This window comes from Pogona vitticeps, chromosome 13 (genome assembly GCF_051106095.1).
Source record: "Pogona vitticeps strain Pit_001003342236 chromosome 13, PviZW2.1, whole genome shotgun sequence".
NCBI lineage: Eukaryota > Metazoa > Chordata > Lepidosauria > Squamata > Agamidae > Pogona > Pogona vitticeps.
The window spans coordinates 8,341,690-8,356,069 of record NC_135795.1 but is presented as its reverse complement, the minus strand read 5'-3'; the positions used below and the strand labels follow the sequence as shown (position 1 = coordinate 8,356,069).

General features: G+C 40.0%; 1 protein-coding gene across 4 annotated transcripts in view; it reads right to left on the bottom strand.

Moving 5' to 3' along the window:
• Positions 1-14,380, bottom strand: part of GSPT1 (G1 to S phase transition 1) — a 36,082-nt gene that overhangs the window by 18,052 nt on the left and 3,650 nt on the right. For 2 of the 4 annotated variants that reach the window (XM_072982842.2, XM_072982845.2), the window contains exons 2-4: positions 2,079-2,120; positions 1,899-1,940; positions 76-303 (exon numbers count right to left, since the gene is read on the bottom strand). In XM_072982842.2, the coding sequence (XP_072838943.2) occupies positions 76-303; positions 1,899-1,940; positions 2,079-2,120 (312 nt within the window). The remainder of the gene's footprint in view (positions 1-75; positions 304-1,898; positions 1,941-2,078; positions 2,121-14,380) is intronic. The other 2 variants (XM_072982843.2, XM_072982846.2) reach the window with 1 other exon arrangement.

Genomic DNA, 14,380 nt, shown 5'->3' with positions numbered 1-14,380 from the left:
AATAAGGCTTCCTTACAATCATGGTATACAATGTATTATTATGCATCCACACTCCCATAGAGGTGGGCAACTTACCTACATGTCCAATGAATACTACATTTACATGTTCTTTCTTGGGAGCACCGGGTGGTGCAACCAAAGATTTAGGTTTTGGCAACTCTTCCTCCTCTTCCATCATTTCTGGGATACCCTCTTCAATAGATCCTGCGTCACCAGAAGGTCCACTTGCTAATTCAGGTTCAATGGATTCTTCTTTATGGTCCCATGATTCTTCAGGGGACATTTCTGTTTCTCCATTTTCTACTAGAATTTTAACAAAGAGAATGTCAACAAACAGAAAGTGTGTTTTTAAAAAAATGTTAGCAGCACTTCAGAGTCAGGGGTACGTTATACCTAAGTGCTTAAATGACTGTTGCAATTTTAGGGGGGCTTTATGACATTTTGTTTCCCAGACTTTTTTGCTGTTGTTAAACATCAGTTTGCTCTAAACTGGATGTTTAAGATATTTTCTAAACTAGCTGTAATTTCCAAAGGGTTGGCAGACTATTTTCCCACAGCAACATTTTCTGTTGCACAAGGAATACAGAAAGCAATTTTAATATCTGGATCAAAATATGTGAATAGAGCAACAGAATGCTTTTTCTCCTCCTTGTATTTGAAGCATATAATTTATTTTGGTAGAAATTACTCGTAAAAACTGGTCATACTACCTGAAGTAGGAGACTATTATAGGCATTACAATGTAGAGATAGGAAGATTTTAGGCTCATGGGATTTCCTTTGAATTTTACAGAAACACACACATACATATATCCAACCTTTCCAGTCATCCAATAAAGGACTAGTGAACTTCCCTCCATTCAAATAGCTAGCACTTTAAGTTACAACCCATTCCTCAGCACCTAAGAATAGAGTTACAGTAAACACATGCTCATTCCAGGGATTGGTTTCCATTATAAGAGTTGAAATCATTGTATTTCACATTTGCAAGCATTAGCCTCTAAGTCAGGGGTCTCCAAACTATGGCCTGTGGGCCACATCCAGCCCATCTTGCTGTTTTATCTGTCCTGTTCCCTTCAGCCTGTGTGCGTGCGTCCATGCAGGCGTGAGGCGGCGTGCGGGTGGGGGGAGCATGCACATTCCTGTTCCTTCAGCCCTCAAAGATATTTAAAATATCTGGTGTGGCCCTCACAGTCAAGTTTGGAGACCCCTGCTCTAAGTGAAAGAAAAAAGGGGGGAAAGGCTGGCCAATGTAGTTGTAAAACAACTGGAAGGCAGAACTCAGTCCCCTTATCAGGAGAGAGCTGGCCTATAAATAAGACAAACGGATAGACAAACAAACAAACAAATTCCTCGGATATCTACCCATGCATCCAGATCTACTGTATTTTTCACTCCATAAGATACACCTGACGATAAGACGCAGCTAATTATGAAGCGAAAAATATGGTACACCGAAGGCAAAAAGGCACGGGAAAAGGAAGGGAGATTCAAATCTCCCGCCCTTTCCCCCTGCCTTTTTGCCTTCGCGGAGGCGGGGGACTGCCAGGAGGTCTCCGATGGCTTTCTCCAAGCCGATGAAGGTCTCCAAGGGCTTTCCCCCAACATCAGAGGGAGCCCTTGCAGAAGTGTATTCGCTTCAGAAGACACACACACTTTTCACCCCACTTTTTTTGGGGGGGGTGTGTGTCTTATGGAGCAAAACAATAGGGTATTTTCTGCCCATTCAAATGCACTCATACAATTACAAGAAATAAAAGTAACAATCCTTTTGTATATAATGAAAGATTTCATTTCAGATATCAGACTGCTATGTTTTGTTCCATCGCATGAAAATAGCAGAAATCTAACTTCAGCAAGTCCAACATTAACAAAATGTATTTATAGAATTTCTCTTACCAACTGGTTCTGAGATTTCCATACTGACTGTAGCATTTGACCCTGGAGAAACAGAAACAAGTATACTAAATACATAACATTAATTCAAATGCCCACTCAAATATCTCCAGAGTACACATTAAAGTTGTTAAGAAAACAGTTAAACCTTAGGTCCTATATTTTCTAGAACAGAAACATTACCTTCACAAGATAATGGTGGCTCCTCTTGTGAAGACTCTGCACCTTAAACAAGAGATTTAGAGTTGAAAAGTTACTGGATATTACAGATTCAAGATCCAGAATAGGCAGTACATCTGAAGTAAAAGATATTTGCCCCCTTCCTTGCACTCCTAAAGTGTTAACTGCACACATGAATATTATGGGATGTGCCAGCCTGTTTCATATACAATGTGAAATTAGATTGTTGTATAGGTGAAAAGAAACAAACCCTGAGTTTGCATACTGACCCTCCCTCCAGAACAGCCACGAGGAGATATGAAACATCCCCTTTTAAAAGCCAAGGTTTACCTAGCATTTCTTAATATAAGCCACAATCTTATGATCTGATACAAATTTGTTTGAAACACCCATAGTTTAAACTTTTATTCCCAACCTCTTGCCTTCCAGACTCATTGGGCTACATCTCCCTTTGTATCTAACCAGTCTGGTTTCAACTGGAGTTCTCAGTTCAGAAATTATTAGTGATTTTATCATGCATACATCAAAGGGAGAAGTAAGAATGCTCAGTGCTCTCTATTGCACAGAGTGTAACAAGCTAGAATATACTTTCTCTGCTTGTCACTGCAGTCCAGAAGAAATCTTGCTTAAACTGTGGCTTACAAAGAGCCATTATACCGTATTTAAACCCATCATCATGAAATACATACTCAAGAAACGTGACTCTAACAAAGCCATTTAAAAAAGAATCAGTATCTAATCAACCTTCAAACTGCTGGCACCCCTAGATGTGTTGGACTACAACTCCCATCACCTCATCACCACATCAAGAGTTGTAATCCTATAGACCTGGAAGACAGAGGTTTGAAGAAGGCTGTCTTTAACAATGAGCCCACTGACTCTGCGGCACCAGCGCTCCACAACTTTAGACAATTGGCAAGATCACAATAAGAAGTGGAACTAAATACGGAAAGACTTTTTCCAGACCAAATAAGAGACCAAGAAGTACTTTGACACTCAGCACCTTCTACCCTGTAATTTCATGGCACAAACTGAAAATGCTGGGGAAAACAGAAAGTCAAGTTTTAGTATATAGTCTATGAAGTTTGTGCAAGCTTACATAATTTGTCGGCCAAGATTCTGTTATTCAGAGACAGGAGAATCTGTCCAGGTGCAACAAGTATTGGACAGAAACCACAAGAGAGCTGGAGTCGGCCTCTCATATTTAAGAGTTGCCCTATTCAATGGGCATAAAGTTATGACTAATTTTAAAATCCACTGATTTGAATGGGGTCCTCATATAAACAGGACCAGACCCAACTTGTTATCAATTTCATGTTTTAAAAGGCTTTCTTTGATACTCCTTGAGTTAATTATGAAACAGTTTGCTTCTCAATCTGCTACAAATCCTCTTGGAAGGGCTACTTACAGAAACTAAACTAAATAATACCAGCTGCTTAACTGTACTTATTTTAACACAGTGGTCCCCAGCCTCTGGGCTCCCAGAAGCCTCATCAACAATGGTCAGTCCTATAGATTTGACAGGCCAAAGGCTGAGGACCACTGCTCTAACTCATTATCACATACACTTGGATCTTCAGACATAACTAACTTACTCAGGCTTGGCCTCCTGTTTATAAGGCTAAAAAGCACAGTCACAAATATACAGAAGGAGATCAGAACAGCTATTAGCCAAGGTAACTAAAAGATGTAATACAGTGGTGCCTCGCTTAATGATTGCCCCGCATTACGATGAATCCGCTTCACAACAATGTTTTTGCGATCGCAAAATGATGGTCTAAATCGGGGAATTCCGCTTAGCGATGATCGATTCCCTGCTTTGGGAACCGATTTTTGCTTTACGACGATCAAAAACAGCTGATTGTCTGTTTTCAAAATGGCCACCGGGTACTTAAAATGGCTCCCTGCTATGCTTAGGGACAGATTCCTCGCTATACGGGCAGCAAAAATGGCCGCCGTATGGAGGATCTTCGCTGGATGGTGAGTTTTTACCCCACTGGAACACACTGAATGGGTTTCAATGCGTTTCAACTGGGTTTTTAAATTTCGCTTTACAATGTTTTTGCTTAACAGCGATTTTCCTGGAACGGATTATTGTTGTTAAGCAAGGCACCACAGTACTTCCGACTATTAGATGCAGGGAACAAACAGAACACAGCTTCCACATCTTTATTGTGAATACCAATCAGCATTCAACTAGTACTGTTTTCTAGCCACAGCTAGGCTTCAGTTTGGTTGAATTTTGGTTTGTTTTCAGAGATGCAGCTTTTTAATAGCTCCTGAACCTAATCAGGTAAATTATGACCACTTATGAAATTTCAGAAGGGACGTGGTGGCACTGTGGGCTAAACCGCAGAAGCCTGTGCTGCAGGGTCAGAAGACCAGCAGTCGTAAGTTCGAATCCATGCGACGGAATGAGCACCCATCGCCTGTCCCAGCTCCCGCCAACCTAGCGGTTCGAAAGCATGCAAATGCGAGTAGATAAATAGGTACCATCTCAGTGGGAAGGTAAACAGCGTTCCGTGTCTAAATCACACTGGCCATGTGACCACGGAAAGATTGTCTTCGGACAAACGCTGGCTCTATGGCTTGAAGAGCGGGATGAGCGCCGCCCCCTAGAGTCGGACACGACTGGACAAAAATTGTCAAGGGGAACCTTTACCTTTACCTTTTATGAAATTTCATTCTCAATAGCTATTGTATTAATTATTCCTGAATGTGCATGGTCTAATTAATTAGACCGGTGTTTCAGATAAACTGTTCTCCAGTACTTCCATTGTAATTCCAATACCCACATTATGTTGCTTTTCTTGATGCACTGCTTTTTACTCTTTCATCTTGGGAACAAACAACTATGGAAGTGATGTTAAGTTCCATTACATTTGTGACGCAAGCTCATAAAGTTATTTAGGTGATCTGGTTATCATTTAAGGCAGAAAAAAGAGATATGACTAAAAGTTGCCAAACTGAACAATTTTCCAAAATGCCATGCCTGTTTAGCTAGGGAAAATTCCACTGCATGCCCTCTTGCCAAGAAACATGCCGTTCTCCAATTAGCATTCTGTGAGGGTTCGGGTCCCTACCTTCATGGAACCTTCTCTGACCTTTCAATAAATGAAGCCATCTGGCTCTTTCTCTCTTCTTCCCTTGCTAGTTTTGCTCTCCTTTCTGATACAACAACCCCACTACCTGGTTTCCTTCTCACCCCAATATGACAGCTTTGGGAGACCTACCTCGCACCTTCTTCTCAGCTTCTTGTCAAGGTACCATAAGTTTCTCCCATTTATGGGCCCATGGGTTTTCCAACCAGACCCATTCCCATCTGGGTGGGAGAATTTCCTTTCTTTCTGCATCTACTTCTCCAACTTACACTATTTCCTGTCTAACTGATCCCCCTCTATTTATATCCTCTTTTCTCCCCCTCTTTTCTGGCTCCTCCTCCACTACGTTTCCCACCTTCTTCAACTATTCTGCCATCTCTTCCACTATTCTACCTGCCTTGTCTAACGGTTCACCCCCCCCACACTCAGTTCCTATTCTTTTCACATCCTCTTCGTTCCCCCACTGATGTTGTTAATTTCCACTCTACTCCGTTCCTTCCTGACCATGGTTCAGCCAGTTGTTCCCCTCTGTCCAGTTAGAACAGACAGCATTTAGGCAAGGACCGCTTTGGACTTGCCCTCCATCTCACATAGTCTTAATTCTTGTGATTTCATAATTGATGTACTTATATTCGTATTTGGAAATCAATTATTATTTTCCTTCTTACAATGATTCAAACATACTGCAGCTGTATGTGCCCTGTTTCCTGTTCAGTTGTGCCTCCTCCAACTAAACAGTCAAGCCTAATCTACCTTTTTACAACAGCCCAAGGGAACAACTGGTTAGGTTGGTTGGGAGAGAAAGACAGCCATTCGGAGAAACAACTCTGATAAACAACAACAACCTCTGTGCAGAACATCCATGAGGGAGTGGACATAGGTTAGCCCTTAGCTGAATAACCATGCCCTCCAAGAAGGGTTCAGAAAGTGCTTAGGCGGTCATGAGACTGTTCCTCATGACAGATTAGTTTTATTGTTTTGCTAGTATGCAGTTATTCGCTTGATGTTCATTGCCAGAAACATTTTGCCAAAGATTTGAGTTTGTTTGCCTTTTGCATAATTTTATTTTTTTTCTCAGAAGCTAGTTCCTAGATTGTGGACCTGTTTCTTATTACTTTGCAACGAATACTACTTCTGGCTTCACCAGGTGCGATTTCCATTTTGTTTTGTTTTGTTTTTCTTTATCCTTTTAATGAATCTTTTAAAAAGACTTTCTGGTCTGGAGATTGCTTTTAGGATAACTTCAGGTTAACTAAATTCCCATATCGTTGAAGTTTTGACCACTGACTACTGATATGTCACCGAGGAATATTAACAGTTCATTTTTGTGTTGTGGTTTGTTAGGGGGATGGTAGCAGCTTCTATCCTAGTACGAAGCCTGCTCTGGAGCTTAGGTGGGTTTAAATTCAAGGTCTAAACACTTTTCAAGAACTCCCCCACCCTGGAGGAATAAGGGCTGGTCCCTGACAGGACCACTTGAAAATAGCTCTGAGAGAGGTCCCATGTATATGTAAACATGCATGTACTTCTCTAGACTATATTCCTATATTTTCAAACTTAAGTAGCTGTCAGTGTGGTTGGATTTTATGAGCTATTACCATAACCAAAACTCTATACTTCAGTGATGGAAAAAGAAACAAACACCATGTGTTATTCAAGAGTCAGATAACTTCACTGCACTGGTTAATCAAGAAAATCTATTTTACAAAAATAAAATATAAACATAATTAACTGCAATACAACCAAAACGAATGCAAGGGGCTCATGCCAGACACACCGACATCATATGCCTCAAAGAACTGACAGCCAGAATTCAAGCAAATATTTATGCCTGTGTAAGTGCATTGCATTCAACATTACAGTAATCCAAGTTTATGCACCAACCACCGATGCTGAGGAGGCTGAAATTGACAATTCTATGAAGACTTACAAAACCTTCTAGAACTGACACCAAAGAAAGAGGTTCTTCTCATTATAGGGGACTGGAATCCTAAAATAGGGAGTCAAGAGATAAAAGGAGCAACAGGAAATTTTGGCCTTGGAGTTCAAAATGAAGCAGGGCAAAGGCTAATGGAGTTTTGTCAAGAGAACAAGCTGGTCATCACAAACAGTCTTTTCCAACAACACAAGAAGCAACTCTACACATGGACATCACCAGATGGGCAATACAGTACTGAAATCAGTTTGATTATGTTTTCTGCAGCCAAAGATGGAGAAGCTCTATACAGTCAACAAAAACAAGACCTGGAGCTGATTGTGGCTCTGATCATCAGCTTCTTATAGCAAAACTCAAGCTTAAACTGAAGAAAGTAGGAAAAACCACTGGGCCACTCAGGTATAATCTAAACCAAATTCCTTCGGAATACACAGTGGAAGTGAAGAACAGATTTAAGGAACTTGATTTGGTGGACAAAGTGCCTGAAGAACTATGGATGGAGGCTTGTAACATTGTACAGGAGGCAGCAACAAAAACCATCCCAAAGAAAAGGAAATGCAAGAAAGCAAAGTGGCTGTCCAACGAGCCCATACAAATAGCAGAGAAAAGAAGGGAAACAAAATGCAAGGGGGATTGGGAAAGTTACAGAAAATTGAATGCAGACTTCCAAAGAATAGCAAGGAGAGACAAGAGGGCCTTCTTAAATGAACAGTGCAAGGAAATAGAGGAAAATAATAGAAAGGGAAAAACCAGAGATCTGTTCAAGAAAATTTGAGATGTTAAAGGAGCATGTTGTGTGAAGATAAAGGACAAAAATGGTAGAGACCTAACAGAAGCAGAAGACATCAAGAAGAGGTGGCAAGAATACACAGAGGAATTATACCAGAAGATCTGGATGTCCTGGACAACCCAGATAGTGTGGTTGCTGACCTTGAGCCACTCCTGGAGAGTGGGCCTTAGAAGGCATGGCTAACAACACCAGTGGAGGTGATGGCATTCCAGTTGAACTATTTAAAATCTTAAAAGATGATGCTGTTAAGGTGTTTGTTTGTTTGTTCAGTCGTTTAGTCGTGTCCGACTCTTTGTGACCCCATGGACCAGAGCACGCCAGGCCCTCCTATCTTCCACCGCCTCCCGGAGTTGTGTCAAATTCATGTTGGTTGCTTCGATGACACTGTCCAACCACCTCATCCTCGGTCGTCCCCTTCTCCTCTTGCCTTCACACTTTCCCAACATCAAAGTCTTTTCCAAGCACCTGTTAAGGTGCTACATTCAATATGCCGGCAAGTTTGGAAAACTCAGCAGTGGACAGGGGAAGATAAGTCTACATCCCAATCCCAGAGGGCAGTGCCAAAGAATGCTCCAACTACCGTACAACTGCACTCATTTCGCACGCTAGCAAGGTTATGCTCAAAATCCTACAAGGTAGGCTTCAGCAGTATATGGACCGAGAACTCCCAGAAGTAAGAGCTGGATTTCGAAGGGGCAGAGGAACTAGAGACCAAATTGCTAACATACGCTGGATTATGGAGAGAGTTCCAGAAAAACATCTACAGGTACTTCTGCTTCATTGACTACACAAAAGTGTAAAGATCTATGGCTAGAAACAATAAATTTTATATGTATGTAAGACTATGCAAAAGCATTTGACTGTGTGGACCACAACAAACTCTGGAAAGTTCTTAAAGAAAAGGAAGTTCCTGACCACCTTATCTATCTCCTGAGAAATCTATATGTGGGACAAGAAGCAACAATTAGAACTGGATATGGAACAACTGACTGCTTCAAAATTGGGAAAGGAGTATATTGCCTCTCTGCTAATTTAACTTATGTACAGAATACATCATGCAAAAGGCAGGACTGAAGAAATCCCAAGCCGGAATTAAGATTGCCAGAAGAAATATCAACAACCTCAGATATGAAGATGATTCCACTCTGATGGCAAAAAGTGAGGAGAAATTAAAGAACCTCATAATGAAGGTGAAAGAGGAGAGCTCAATATAAAAAAACCCTAAGATCATGGCCACTGGTCCCATCACCTCCTGCCAAATAGAAGGAGAAGATATGGAGGCAGTGGCAGATTTTACTTTCTTGGGCTCCATGATCACTGCAAATGATGACAGCAGCCACAAAATTAAAAGACACCTGCTTCTTGGGAGGAAAGCGATGACAAACCCAGACCGCATCTTAAAAAGCAGAGACATCACCTTGCTGACAAAGGTCTGCATAATCAAAGCTACGGTTTTTCCAGTAGCGATATAAGGAAGTGAGAGCTGGACCATAAAGAAGGCTGACCACCGAAGAACTGATGCTTTTGAATTGTGTTGCTGGAGGAAACTCTTGAGATGCCACTGGACTGCAAAGAGAACAAACCTATCCATTTTGAAGGAAATCAACCCTGAGTGCTCACTGGAAGGACAGATTCTGAAGCTGAGGCTCCAATACTTTGGCCATCTTGTGAGAAGACTCGACTCTCTGGAAAAGACCCTGATGTTGGGAAAGTGTGAGGGCAAAAGAACGGGATGACAAAGGACGAGATGGCTGGACAGTGTCATCGAAACTACCAACATGAATTTGACCAAACTCTGGGAGGCAGTGGAAGATAGGAGGGCCTGGCGTGCTCTGGTCCATGGGGTCACGAAGAGTCAGACATGACTTAACAACTAAACAACAAAAAGTGCATTGCTGTAACTCATTGTGCTTAACAGCTGCTAATTAATCCTTTCTCGACTGAACTCCAGTATACCAAATGCATTTGTGAAGACTTTTTCTCTTAAAAATTGGCCATTAAGCATTTTTAAGTTGTGAGATATCAGGAAAGCATTTATTAATGCCAGTAGAGAAATCAATACACACTCTAAGGTGCCAGTATAGAAATCAAAAGTTCCAGTACACAGAGGGTAGCTTTTATACATAGTTACACAAAGCATCATAAATGCATAATTAAAACTGGTATTCCTTCTTTATTTGAAGTACTTTGATATTACAGGATGTTTTTAAAAATTTGTATCTGTCTTGTCCTCAATGAAAATGATGATAGCATTTATTCATATCCCTCTGCCTGTTTTATTCAAAGAACAGGAGGTTATGTTAATTGGACCCTAAAGCTTCTTTATTCCTACATGTCTTCATGCTTTGTAATGAATTGCTGTTTCTCATAAAATAATTAACTACCTATATGAAGATACACAGGCTATTTTAAATACATTTATATAATTGCTAAATTCCAACACACATGGCTGTATCTCAAAAGTTACAATGAGGATGAATCTCCTAATACCTGTTTCCCCGAAAATAAGACAGGGTTTTATATTAATTTTTGCTCCAATAGGCATACATTAGGGGTTATTTTCAGGGGACGTTTTATTTTTTTCATGTAGAACAATCTACATTTATTCAAAGACAGACATGTCATCTTCTTCTGGTTGCTGCACAAGGGTGGAAGGCGGGGTTTCACTTAACTGGGGCATATTTTTGAGGTAGGGCTTATATTACGAGCACTCTGAAAAATAATACTAGGGCTTATTTTGAGGTTAGGTCTTAATTTTGGGGAAATGGTATGTCTCAGAAGATGACTAGGAATCACAGCTGTTCAACTATAGCACCTAAACTCCCTTTCATTTGTGAACTTGACAATCATTGCCTCAAGTCTATAACTCGGTAAGAATTAAACAGTGAACTGATTCCAATAAAAGCTTCTGCCATCATGACATTTACATTGTTTCCCACATGCCTACCTGAACATTTATGATGCCATAAGGCTAGCAACTAAAAGCACAATTTTCACAATTCAAGTCTTGTATATGGAAGGGTAAAAATCTTCATATCATATGAACAAGAATACCAGGCTTAATTCACCTTCTTCTTAAGGTGATCTCTCCCAAATGATTCTGTTCATTTGTTAATACAGTTCTCATCAGTTAATATTTGCTGTACTTGCTAAGTTTGGTTTCCTTCCTGATTTTCAGAAATAGATTCAAACACTTCACTCATTTCCAAAATCAAATTACTTTGATCTACAGCCACAATGCTTCTGAAATAAATGTAGTCAAGCATTGCTAATTCTGAGTCTGTGAGAATAAAAATGATGCTTTAAATTGATGATTGGCTCGAGTTTTCAAAATATGTTATTGAGTCAGTATATAGAACCCTTGACTTGGGAATGGCGGAGAATACGTGAATTAGAAAGGGAAGGGATCTCAACTTAAACCAGAAATGACTAAAATACATACTTGACTGGATCTATTAATAAATCTATGACTGGGTTTGGACAGTACTTGCTTTTCAGGGAGAACGATTTTAGCCTGCAACATCATCAATGGTATGATGGCAGTCCTCAACATTGTTCACAATCCAGATGAGTGGAGACTTAATTGATTCATCAAGAATCTTAAAGCTGTTTTGCTGTATAATGGCAATGTTTCACCATCAATTCTAGTTGGCCATGCAGTCCATATAAAGGAAATATATGACAACTTGAAACATCTTTTGAGGTGCATAGGCTATGACCAACATCAGTTGCAGCTTTGTGGTGATGTGAAGGTTTTTGTTCTCTTGCATGGTCTGCAAACTGGATACAAAAAGTACTACTATTTTGTATTCTCGAAGGCTTTTAGAGGCTTTCCAGAGCAGAGTTCTGACTCCTCTCCCCTAAAGATGTCGGCCACAAAGACTGGCGGAATGTTAGGAAGAACAACCTTCAGAACACGGCCAAAGAGCCCGAAAAACCCACATCAACCTTTTGCTATTTTATCTGCAAATGGGATAGTTGTGCAAGAGATTCCCATTACATCAAGATAGACTGGCCACTCCAACAATCACTGGAGTCTGGGAGAAAAAGTGATGAGTATCCACCACTTGTTGAATCAAGGATGATTTTGTTACCACCCTTACACATCAAGCTGGGTCTGATTAACTTTGTCAAGGCCAAGGACAAAACACAGGAAGCTTTCAAGTACCTCTGTGGAAAATTTCCAAGGTTAAGTGAAGCCAAGATAAAGGAAAGTGTCTTTGTTGCCCCTCAGGTTTGTGAACTTCTAGATGATGTATTTGACCATGCACTGCATGGCAAGAAAAGGGCAGGATGGAAAGCTTTCCAATTAGTGGCAAAAAAATGATCAGAAACAACAAAGACAGACAACTACAGGTTGTTGGTCAAAAAATCTCCTGAAGGCATACAAAAGCCTTGGTTGCAACATGTCACTAAAGATACATTCTTTGCACTTTCATCTAGATTTCCTCCCGCCCCCCAAACTGCAGAGTGGTGAGCAATGAGCACAGTGAGCAATATCACCAGGACATTGCAACAATGGATATATACTGTATATATATATAAACTAGATATGGATATATTTTTAGATATTGGGAAACCTTTTATAGAGGCTTCTTTGTGCGTATATACATACCATTCTTTCCCCCCAAAATATTACTATACTTCTAGTTCTATTCTATGCTGGATAGCTTAGTAGTTTAGGTCTCTGGCTGTGAAGCTTAGAGGTTGGGAGTTCGATTCCTCACTGTGCCTCCTTGACAGGGGCCAGACTTGATTATCCATAGGGTCCCTTCCAGCTCTGCTGTTCTAGTGTTATTCTAGGCTTATCTTCTCAGCAGATGTGTTATTTGTTTGTTTTCTTAAATTTTATCAATAAAAATTTGACAAAACCCCCAATGTTCCTTGAAAACTCTTCCTTTTGGTTACAATGCTAGCAAAGTCTCACAAAAGCAAGCAATGAACAGAAAAACAAGTTTTAATAAAGGTACTGTTTAACTTCAGATTTCTCTTTGTGATTTTTAAACTCAATCATTGTGATTTTTAAACTCAAATTGACAGCTTTGATTTCTCCAGGCTTTTAAAAGTCGGATTTTTGTCCAAAGCAGGACATTTTGTATGCCACAATATTTTATTATTTTTATTTTTCATTCAAGTACTTATATAATCTTTTTGAGATTTATACACAAATCCTTGTGGAGGAGCAGGATACAAAAAAAATCAAACAATATAGCTGAAGAAAACAGGTATGTCAACATATTTGAAAAGATATTCCTCTAGATTAAGGCCAGTTGGCATGTTAACCTCTAGAGGTTGCTGAATTACAACTCCTCCTTAGCGACAATGGTGAGAGATTATTAGAGGTGCAGTCTAGTAATATCTGCAAAGTCATACATTCCCCAGTCCTTCCTTGAATATTTCCACAGAATATGCTCTACTCATGTACACTACATTACGCAACAATTACCATCTTCTCTATCTTCAATGAGCTCAGTGTAAGGCTTTTCCATTCTTTTAGGAAGATAAAATTTTACAAGGGTAACTCATTGGGCAACGCCCTACTAGACTTGCTTGCTGCCCTGACATCCCAACACTTAAGCAGAGGAGCTTTAGTAAGCAAACAGCTGTTGTCCTCCTTGCTTTTAAATTTTAGACAGTCAGTCCACCACATTATCTCCTTTGGAAATTTTGCGTAAACTGAAAACAGGGCAACAGAAACATAGGGAAGCATGTGAACAACTGTGATCTAGAAACTTAATTCACAACTTTGTTAGATTGTGTTGCTTATAAAAGCCTTCTTCTCTCAAATTACTATCGTCATATTATATCCATCAAGCAATACAGCACATCTTCAACCTAACAATCATCAACATCATCTTAGAACTGCAGAGCTGGAATGAACTCCACGAATTACCAAGTATAGCCCCTGTTAAGGAGGCACAGTGGGGAATCAAACTCCCAACCTCTGGCTCCACAGCCAGATACTTAAACCACCAGATTATTCTGAAACCATTATCTAACATCAACAAACTTGAGAACAAAAATTAAATATCCACAAAGATAGCAGTTAGCAGAGGGCAAGATCTGCAAAGCTCTTGACAGGTAAGCATTTATCAAATAAGCATTCCTAAATTTAAACATAAAAGTTTGAACCAACTGAGCCAAAAAGAAATACATCTTTCTTGAAACTGAATTAGTTGTGAGAATAAGGGGGAGGCAAACACTCTGGAGAAGGGACCTAACATCAAAGTTGAGCAGGTTTGGGATTGGGCAGGAGTCATTGTTTCCTTGACTCTACCAAAAAAAGAGAGAGTGAAAAATAGACGCCATCTTGCATTATTTAAGCTCTATGCAGCATGGACCAAACACCTAAAAAAGTTTTTGCAATTGCACACTACACTGTCAAATCAATAAGTTGTAAGAAACTACTGTGTGGCATCACTTACATTAAATATCAGGATTTGGTTTTTGCTTCTGGAAAACACTTATTGTGTGAGGG